General features: G+C 43.2%; 1 protein-coding gene and 1 pseudogene across 1 annotated transcript; both read right to left on the reverse strand.

Moving 5' to 3' along the window:
- Window positions 1–435: 435 nt before the first annotated feature.
- LOC101529010 (olfactory receptor 7A10-like) lies at window positions 436–4,179 on the reverse strand. Its single transcript, XM_058668419.1, has 2 exons — window positions 3,266–4,179; window positions 436–472 (listed from the first exon to the last, which is right to left on the reverse strand). Exons 1-2 carry the CDS (start codon window positions 4,174–4,176, stop codon window positions 436–438), a joined length of 948 nt encoding a protein of 315 aa, XP_058524402.1. The 5' UTR covers window positions 4,177–4,179.
- A 4,501-nt stretch (window positions 4,180–8,680) lies between these two features.
- On the reverse strand, window positions 8,681–9,598 carry LOC131481109 (olfactory receptor 7A10-like; annotated as a pseudogene).
- Between the last annotated feature and the right edge of the window lie 1,267 nt (window positions 9,599–10,865).

The raw sequence follows: 10,865 nt of genomic DNA on the forward strand, positions 1-10,865 counted from the left end.
ACATTCACTACTGGGAGCTACAAGCCAGCAAGGGAGTTTGAAGATTGCCCTACTCGGCATGTTCTGAGCCACAGAGTGTGTTTTGGCAAGGATTCAACCAACCCCTACCTGGCATACCCACAGTCTCAGATTTTGCTACCAGATATTGCAGTCCAGCACAGCTGGGCACAGCCCACTTTCTGTCCAGGCTCTCCTGTCTGCCATAATGTCCTCAGGCCTGGCCCTGCCTAGGCTGCCCTCAGGCCTGTCCCACATAAAAGTTGATGTATGCTTCAGACTTGCGTGGGCTGACCTGCTTCAAACTGCAGCATCTGTGCTCCCCATGGGGAACTGCAGACTTGCGGGCTGTTTCCCAAATTGTGCCACCAGGTCTGTTCACAGCCCTGGTTCTCACATGTGCCAGCAGGGCAGTGACCCCGCTTGGCATTATCTGCCTCAGTACGGGACCTTGCATGTGCTGGCCCTACTTGTTCTTTTTTACAATCCCAGCTCCCAAGAGTGTTAGGTGGCTTTGTTTGCTTGTTTGTTTGCTTGTTTATTTGTTTTTTTAAAGATTTATTTTATTTTATTTGAAAGTCAGATATACAGAAAGGAGGAGAGACAGAGAGGAAGATCTTCTGTCCATTGTGGAGCTGCACCAATACGAAGCCAGGAACCATGTTCCCGGAGCCTCCACTGGTTCTCCCATGCAGGTGCAGTGTCCCAAGGCCTTGGGCCATCCTTGGCTGCTCACACCCTCAGGACACAAACAGGGAGCTGGATGGGAAGTAGAGCAACTGGGATTAGAACTGGTGCATATGTGATCCTGGCTCATGCATGGCGAGGACATTAGCCACTAGGCTACGGACCAGGACCTTAGTTGGATTCTTGTCAGTTTGTCTACCCTGACTTGGCCTGACTCCATCCCCAGGTCTCCATGTAAACCACCTTGGGCTCTAGTCCCACAGAAGCAAGCACACATCTCTCCTAGAGAATCTAGCCCCAAATTCAGTTCTTTTGCATTGTGGTGGGTACCGTGGCCCTTTCTCACATGGCTCATCCCTGCTCTGACACTCGCAGACAGCTACATATACTCCATGTTCCCTGTCTAAACACTTCCAGCTTATCCGTCTTCCTGCTGGTGCAGTGACCCAAGCTGTGGAAGACCCCAGAAGTCATTCTTCCCCTGTCCAACATGCCCTCAGCGACTCCTGCTCCAAAATGTACCCAGGCCTCCTGCTGCAGCTATTGGCCTGGAGCCATGGTGGCATGTCCCAGCCTCGAGGTCCTCCACTTCTCCATTTATTGTTTTAAAAAGCAAGCAAGAAAAAAAAAAAGCAACTCTGTTGGCATGGTGGGATAGTTAACGCTGATTTGGTATTAACCACGCCCAGGATGCCCACCTGGTACTAGCTGCTTTCATCCCAGCGCTGTAATAATTACTAGGGACGAGGCAGCTTAGGCAGTTGTGCTCCATGGTCCTTGTACTGTGCCTGAGAATGTGGTGGAAGATAACCCTGTTAAAAATAACTTGAAAGGTTATGTATAGTTCTCTTTTTGTTGTTGTGCTTGTTTTAGGCATAGAATTTTCTTCAAAGTTTGGCTCCCTATGCTGTAAACCATTTGATATTTTTTGATAAGGGAAACTAAGATTTTAAAAATCGAATTAATAACATACTGTCGGAAAATGGCATTGCAATGCCTACAGAAAGCTAAAAACGAAAGATGAGAACTGATTCGGCTTCATTGCCACCGTAAAATATAACAAGTGTGTTACTATTTTTCTGTCGTATTTTTAGAGAGGATTCTTTTAAATACAAAAAAATTGATAGAGTGAGAGGGAGGGAATGAGACATGGAGAGATCTTCCATCAACTAGCTCACTTCCTATGGGCCATGATAGCCAGGGCTAGGCCTCCATGAAGCCAGGAGTTAATCCAGCTGGTGTTCCAGCTGGTGAAGGAATCCACACACATCCGCAGCCTTCCCAGATGCACTATCCAGGAGGGGATGAGGAGAATACTGAGACTCATTTGCTTCTATATTTGATCATGGCATTGCCAACATTCGCTGAATTTACTGAGACATATTTCCTTTTTTTTTTTTTTAAGATTTATCTATTTTTATTACAAAGCCAGATATACAGAGAGGAGAGACAGAGAGGAAGATCTTCCATCAGATGATTCACTCCCCAAGTGAGTGCAATGGCTGGTGCTGCGCTAATCCGAAGCCGGGGACCTGGAACCTCTTCCGGATCTCCCACGTGGGTGCAGGGTCCCAAATCTTTGAACCATCCTCAACTGCTTTCCCAGGCCACAAGCAGGGAGCTGGATGGGAAGTGGAGCTGCCAGGATTAGAACAGGCGCCCATATGGGATCCCGGGGCATTCAAGGCAAGGACTTTAGCCGCTAGGCCACGCTGCCGGACCCGAACCAGTCTTATTTTCATGAAGATTCTTACACTTCTCTCAGACACAGTGTGGCATTTCTAGAAAAGTGACATGTGAGTGGCACTCATTGGGTTATATGGAAATGTATGTCGCTGAGATAATCAGAAGTCCTTGTTCTTTGCACTTCAGTTACAATGAATTTCCACAGGATTTTATGCATGTATATTTTAAGTCTTATTAAGTAATGCTAGGTGGCTTGAGAAAGCTATTGAAAACAACCATTAACTAAGAGGGTGTCACATTCTAGAAGCCTCATGGAAAGAATTGCAACAAGGTTAGTGCTATGATAACCTACCATCATACCAGGAATAGCATGATTTCTCAGAAATCCAATGAAGAAGCAAGTGTTTTCCAAAATTTCTATCCCAGCAGCAAGGATAGCAACATTGAATTACATGAGTTTAACAAATTGATGGGGATATTCTCATGACTTTTAAAATTTTACTTTTAAAACTTTTATGGATATAAAGAGAACAGTTTAATGTATTTCCTAAATTAAAGTCTAAGAAATCAGTCATATTTCCCTTCCTCAATAATTCCTTCCTTCCTTTTTTTTCTACCGTCATGTTATTTAAAGTTTTAATCATAGTCTTAATGAGTTAAAATAAAGAAAGAGTGTTGACCTGCCACATAACACACAGTGCAATGCAATTGGTCATTTATTTGCAGTGTACCCAGAAGCATTAATCATTGAGAAAAAAGACAGTGAACAGACTAAGCAAGCTCTGCCTACTCCTCTGATAAATCCATCACAATGTCTGAACCTGACTTGAACATCAAGTTACTGACATTGCTGCAGCCCAAACACTGTGGGTTCCACTATCATTTATGGAACAACAGTCTTTTTATAGCCCTCTTCATGTCTGTGTTCCTCAGGCTGTAGATGAAGGGGTTCAGCATGGGAGTGACCACAGTGTACATCACCGAGGCAGCTGCTGTAGAGGCTGAACTTGGGGCAGCGCTGGCACTGAGGTACACACCTATGCTTGTGCCATAAAATAGGGAGATGGCAGAGAGGTGAGAGGCACAGGTGGAAAAGGATTTATACTTGCCCTGTTTTGACGAGATGGCACAGATGGAGGAGGCAATCTTAGAGTAGGAGTACAGGATCCCAGTCAGGGGACCAACCAACAGCAACACAGCTGCAAGATACATTATGAGGTCATTGAGAAAGGTGTCAGAACAGGCTTTGTGGACCACCTGATTCAACTCACAGAAAAAGTGAGGGATTTCCAGGTGTGTGCAGAAGCTCAGCCTCACCACAAGTAAGCTGTGTAGTATTGCAAGCAGGACACTAATGGTCCAGCACAACAGAACCAGCTGCACACAGAGTCTAGGATTCATGATCACCATGTAGTGCAGGGGGTGACAGATGGCCACAAAGCGGTCATAGGCCATTACAGCCAGCAAAAAGTCATCTAATTCTGCAAAGATTATGAAGAAGAACATCTGTGTGAGGCAGCCTTCATAGCTGATGGCTCTGTTCTGTGTCTGGATGTTCACCAGCATCTTAGGGACGGTGGTGGTAGTGAAGCAGACATCCACGAATGACAGGTTGGAGAGGAAGAAGTACATGGGTGTGTGGAGGCGTGGGTCTGAAAGGATGGCCAGGATGATGAGCAGGTTCCCAATGACACAGATCACATACATGGAGAGGAACAGCCCGAATATTATATGCTGCACTGCTGGGTCCTCCGAGAATCCCAGGAGAAGGAATTCTGAAAGCTGAGTTTGGTTGCTCAGTTTCATGTGGTGTAGATCACTATCAGGCAGAAATAGCTGAATCTGAATCATATTCATAAAAAACGAATGTAACCAACACAGCAGAAATCCCAAATTTATGTTTTCCCATTCAGAATATAACTCCTGCATTTACGGATGGTTTGGTACTAATTTTGGTCATTCCCAGTGGGATCATTTCCTAATAATCCCTTCCCCTCTCAGGCCTACCCTACACCATCAAATGCTTCTCACGTATAATGAGATATTCTTTGACTACTTGAGGAATATTTATTCATCCTATCCGCATTGAATCTTCAATTGAATGCATGAAGACTAAATCAGGGGAAGAAGCAGTGTATAACGTGGTTTCATGTATCTTACGAGACAAAGAGATTCAGTTCTGGTTATGAAATAAAGTGATCCTCACACACATGGGACAAGTGAAGGCAGAAGTGCTACGAGTGTGAAGAAATTACTCAATCATGTTAAGCAAACAGGAATTACAAAGTGTCAAATGATAAGAAGGACTCAACATGGTAGGTTGGAAATATAAAACGGACTTACTAGGACTTTGTTTGCAGAACTAAATTTTTTAGATGTAATATACGTTGGTGTGAAACCCAGGATGAATTACTGACTTTGGCAACATAAAAATACAAGCTTTGGCACATTCTCTTACATGTTACTGAGGGTCCATCAAAAATGTTTTACAAATGCAGCTAAAAGATTCACTTATTCTTGTGTATACCTTTTGCAAAATAGTTGTTTGAATTTTGATGACCTCTCCTAATTATGGATTAAGACCTATTTTTGCATCAGACATTTTTGAGCATAACAATCTACCTTCTAAATACATTTTCACTGTAGTAAAATAAACTCAATTATGCATCAAAAGAATTAATGGCAAAATAAAAGCTGACATCATTGGCCAATCTTTGTAGGTAAGAAGACAATAAGGACAGGAATAAAGCTCTCTTACCTGACAGCACACCAGGATAGCAATGAAATTGCAGGAGAAAATGAGAGTGACAGGAAAGCCTTGAGTGTATCCAACTCACAGGTGATATAATAACTGTCAAGCAGGTGTCTTTGATGGAGCTGTTCTTATTGTATGTTTAAGATAACACCGAGTTATGTGAGAGCGCAGTGAGAGAAGATAGAAGACACCAAGACCTGTGTGTTGCACCAGCTGCTACTATCAGGATTTCCATGCAGACATTTCCTCTCTCCTGGTCCTTTCCTGTCAATACTGGGACATTTACAGCAACTCTTCACTTCCTAAATGTGCAGTGTGGTGACTCAATCTGTGGAGGCACTTCCTGAGCCAGGAGTTGTAATCTTGTCTTCTTTAATCAGTTTCATCTGTGGAAAGAGGTCCTTTCACACTGTAAATCTTGCATGACCTCATGCTACCACATGTCTCCCCCACACACAGAAAATTCCCCCTGCTTCCTCCAGATCCCCAAATGCTGCAAAATTGGCTATATGTACTCGAGGAAACTTATGCCACTCATTGTCTAGTAGAATTAATATTTTCTTGCCCTCATTTCTTCATAAGTGATGCTTTCTCCCCCCAGGAGATCCAACAATTTTCTCCCCTATGATAATCACTGACAAATACATTCAATAGTAAAGTATAGCAGTCACAACCCCAGACATATCCCAGGTGTTAACTAGGTTATTTCAGTTCTAAGTTAACCCCAGGAAAAGCTGTCTGTTTCCACAGTCTGGGACTGTGTGTCCCAGGTCTACCAAGCTCACCTGCATGGCAACTCTATGACAAACGTGTCTGTATGGATGCCAAACTTCTTCCCTGGATGGTGGATGCTTCAGGCTGAAGCTCCTACTCAGGCACAGGAGAGGGAAGGAGGGAAGCTCTGGTCCCTGAGCCAGACTCAGGACCCCAAATGCAACAAGCAGGCTGCTTCTAGCCCAAGGTTGCACAGTCTGAGGGACCACAGCAGAGGAGCTACTTACAGTTCCAGGCAGCTCCCTGACCTGTAGGTACTTGGTGGCCCTGAGGGACTGTGCGCATGACACAACGCTGTGTTCTTGCAGGTGTTTCCCAAGAGAGCATAATGGACTCAGATGAATCCTCGTTATCTGTCACTCTGTGGCATTGGCAAATAGCTGCCATTTAGTTCCTCACTTTAAAATATTTTGCTTTATATCATGTTATGTTATGGATATTATGTCATTTGTAGTATATAAACTAAAATTGAACTGTGAATGGGGGGTCACAGAAGGTGGTTAAGAAATCGCATTTATTTTTAGCATGTTGACTGCTCAATATCATGTCAATTCAATCCATAATGATGTTAATTATTGCAGATGGTATATTAGTGCTTTTATTTGACCAGGAGGATGCTCTGCTGACTCTGCCCTCAGACCAGAGAGGGTCTTCCCAATAAGTAGATGGACTTGTCTGGACTATGGGATGTTGGACTCTATGCTTTGCAAATTCTTGCAGGGAGGGAATTTCAACTAAACTTGAACTATGGTTATGCAGCGGGGTGGAGGAACCCACCATGGGGGGAGGGTGGGGGGGAGAATCCCAGATTCTATGTAATTACAACACAATGTAATTAATGAATAAATTTAATAAAAAAATAAAATAAAATATTTTGCTTAGTGAGGCAAGCCAGTTTCCGAAGACAATAATCACATGTCCCCTAGTATGTCATATTTAGCATTGATCACAAAAATAATGTAGAAATGGAATGAGCATCTTGAGATTTGATTGCTGTTTCTACTCCTGGGAAACTGATTTCTCTAATTTGTCATTTGTTGAATATAATGGTTAGTGTTGCACTAAGCTTGTGAGTAATATGTTAATATTTTTTAACTCAGCTTACAATAATTTTTTATATGTTTGAAATTAACTAGAGCTGTATGATTCTTAATACTTACATAGGATAATGTATTTTTAAAAATTTTAGTTATTCTTTTTGGAAAGTTAGATATACAGAGAGGAGGAGAGGAGAAAGCAAGATCTTCTGTCTGAAAACTCACTGCAATGGTGCCAGCTGAGCCAATCCAAAACCAGGATCCAGGAGCTTCTTCTGGGTCTCCCAGTAAGGTGCATGATCCCTAGACTTTGGGCTGTCCTCAGCTGCTTTCCCAGGCCACAAGCAGGGAGATAGATGCAAGCATGGCTGCCTGGATCAGAACCAGTGTCCATATGTGATCCTGCTGTGTGCGAGGTGAGGACTTTAGCCACTAGGCTACTGCACTGGGACCTCAGGTGCGTCCTTGTCAGATGAGTTTCGTTGTCCAACCATACTTGAACTGTCACCAAGTAAAGTAAACCTGTCACCTGTCTCCATGTAAACCACCTTGGGCTCTCGTCCCACAGAAGCAAGCACACATCTCTCCTAGAGAATCTAGCCCCAAATTCAGTTCTTTTGCATTGTGGTGGGTGCCGTGGCCCTTTCTCAGATGACTCATCCCTGCTCTGTCACTCACAGACAGCGCTATGTGCTCCATATTCCCAATCTAAACACTTCCAGCTGACCTGTCTTCCTGCTGGTGCAATGACCCAGTCTGTGGAAGACCCCAGAAGGCATTCTTCCCCTGTCCAACATGCCCTCAGCGACTCCTGCTCCAAAATGTACCCAGGCCTCCTGCTGCAGCTGTTGGCCTGGAGCCATGGTGGCATGTCCCAGCCTCAAGTTACCCTGCTTCTCCATTTATTGTTTTAAAAATCAAGACAAAAAAACAGCCAAACAAATAATCCACCCTGCTTGCATAGTGGGATTGTTAACACAGATTTGGCATCAACCATGCCCAGAATGCCCACCAGCTACTAGCTGCTTTTCTCCCAGCACCAAAATAGTTGCCTCTGGACCAGGCAGCTTAGGCAGCTGTATTTCATTTCTGACCCACTGCCTTGTAATGAGCCTCACAATGTGGTGGAAGTTGGCTTGTATGTTAGGGCCTGGCCTCTACCATCCATGTGCTTCGACCTGGTCTAGTTTCAGCTGTTATGACCATGTAGGGAAAAGGAAATTCTCTCTCTTTCTTTCTCTCTCTCTTTCTCTCTTTCCCTCCCTCTTACATTCTCTTTTTCTTTCTACCAAGTGAAAACTAAATTAATATTTAAAACAGGCAAGATAACCCTGCTAAAAATAATTCAAAAGTTTATGTATACTTCTCTTTTATTTTGGGGAGCAGGTTTAATTTGTTTCCTAAATAAAACTCTAAGAAGTTAGTCATATTTCACTGCCTCAATAGTCTCTTCATTTTGTTTTTCTGCAGTCATGTGATTTAAACTTGTAAATCATAGTTTTAATAATAAGCTAAAATAAAGAAAGTGTGTTGATCTACCAGATAACACACAGTGCGATGCAATTGGTCATTTATTTGCAGTATACCCAGAGGCATTAACCATTCTAAAAAATAAAGCCAATACTGTGAAAAGACTAAGCAAGCTCTGCTTCCTCCTCTGATACATGCATCTCAGTGTCTAAAACTCAGGCTTGTGAAATGAAGTCACTGACTCTGCTCAGCCCAAACACTGTGGGTTCCACTATCATCTATGCAACAGCAGTCTTTTCAGAGCCTTCTTCAGGTCTGTGTTCCTCAGGCTGTAGATGAACGGGTTCAGCATGGGGGTGACCACAGTGTACATCACTGAGGCTGCAGCACAGGCTGAACTTGGGGCAGCGCTGGCACTGAGGTACACACCTATGCTTGTGCCATAAAATAGGGAGATGGCAGAGAGGTGAGAGGCACAGGTGGAAAAGGATTTATACTTCCCCTGAACTGATGAGATGTCACGGATGGAGGAGGCAATCTTGCAGTAGGAATATAGGATTCCTGACAGGGGACCTACTGCCAGTAGCACTGCTGCAAGATACATTATGAGGTCATTGAGAAAGGTGTCAGAACAGGCTCTGTGGACCACCTGATTCAACTCACAGAAAAAGTGAGGGATTTCTATGTGTGTGCAGAAGCTCAGCCTCAGCACCAGTAAGTTTTACATAAGTGCATTCAGAACACCAATGACCCAGCACAACAGAACCAGCTGCACACAGAGTCTAGGATTCATGATCACCATGTAGTGCAGGGGGTGACAGATGGCCACAAAGCGGTCATAGGCCATTACAGCCAGCAAAAAGTCATCTAATTCTGCAAAGATTATGAAGAAGAACATCTGTGTGATGCAGCCTGTATAGCTGATGGCTCTGTTCTGTGTCTGGATGTTCACCAGCATCTTAGGGACGGTGGTGGTAGTGAAGCAGACATCCACGAATGACAGGTTGGAGAGGAAGAAGTACATGGGTGTGTGGAGGCGTGGGTCTGAAAGGATGGCCAGGATGATGAGCAGGTTCCCAATGACACAGATCACATACATGGAGAGGAACAGCCCGAATATTATATGCTGCACTGCTGGGTCCTCCGAGAATCCCAGGAGAAGGAATTCTGAAAGCTGAGTTTGGTTTTCCAGTTGTATATGTTGCAGGTTACTAACAGGAAATAGTAACTGAACCTCAATCACATGCATACAAAATAAGATGTAACCAATAGAGCAGATATCCAAAATTTGTGTTTTCCCATTCAGCATTTCCCACATTTCAAGATGTGTCAGTTCCCATTTGGACCAAGTATTGTTTGCAATCCTGGAACATTCCTAAAGTATCAATGCTCTCACATTTAATGAGATGCTCTTTGACAACATGAGAAATTTCTGTTGATCAGTGGTTACAAACTCACCATTGATTTTCCAATTAAAGGCATTAACAAGAAAGTAGGTGAAAAGCAGTGTATAATGTGTGGTTCCATGTATCATAAGAAATAATGAAATTCAATTCTGCTTATGAAAATTAAAGTGATCTCACCCAAATGATGTAACTGAAGGCAAAATTGGTATGCATTTGAATCAGTTATGCACTCATATAAAACAAAGAGAAATCACAAAGCATCTCATATGGTAAGAATAGTTCGGGCCCGGCAGTGTGGCCTAGCAGCTAAAGTCCTCACCTTGAATGTGCCGGGATCCCATATGGGCACCTATTCTAATCCCGGCGGCTCCACTTCCCATCCAGCTCCCTGCTTGTGGCCTGGGAAAGTAGCTGAGGTTGGCCCAAGTCCTTGGGATCCTGCACCCGTGTGGGAGACCCAGAGGAGGTTCATGGTTCCCAGCTTCAGATAGGAGCAGCGCCAGCCATTGTGGTCACTTGGGGAGTGAATCAACAGACAAAGGATATTCCTCTCTGTCTCTCCTCCTCTCTGTATATCTGACTTTCCAATAAAAATAAATAAATCTTTAAAAAAAAAAAGAATAGTCCAATGTGAGTAGGTTGGAAATATACATGAAACTGACTTATTAAGACTCAATTTATAGGATCAAATGTTTGTAGATTTAGTAACAGAGCAGTTGCAGCCCAGAGTGAGTCACTGATTTGGACAACAGAAAAATACAAGCTTTCCCAAGTCCTCTTAAATTTCATCAAGATGATCCATCAAAATGTCTCGGAAAATGCAGCCAAACCATATATTAATTTTTGTCCAAATATTTTGAAAAACAGAGATTCAAATTCTGATGCTCTCTCCTAAATATGGAATAAGATATTTTTTGCTCCAGACATTTTGGACCATGACAAACTTACTTTTTAAATACACGTTTTTTTCTCTTTAAAACAATACAAGTATATATCAAAGGATTCCATGGCAGAAAAGAAAAAAGAAAACTTTTCACAATGGCCAGTCTTTGT

This window comes from Ochotona princeps, chromosome 9, assembly GCF_030435755.1.
Source record: "Ochotona princeps isolate mOchPri1 chromosome 9, mOchPri1.hap1, whole genome shotgun sequence".
Classification (NCBI taxonomy): domain Eukaryota; kingdom Metazoa; phylum Chordata; class Mammalia; order Lagomorpha; family Ochotonidae; genus Ochotona; species Ochotona princeps.

Coding starts and splice junctions, on each gene's coding strand:
- LOC101529010 (XM_058668419.1), bottom strand. CDS start 4,176: ATGAAACTGAGCAACCAAACTCAGCTTTCAGAATTCCTTCTCCTGGGA. Junction 473..3,265: donor AAGAGGGCTATAAAAAGACT/GTTGTTCCATAA, acceptor ATTGTAAAAAAG/AACAAGTAGGGCCAGCACAT.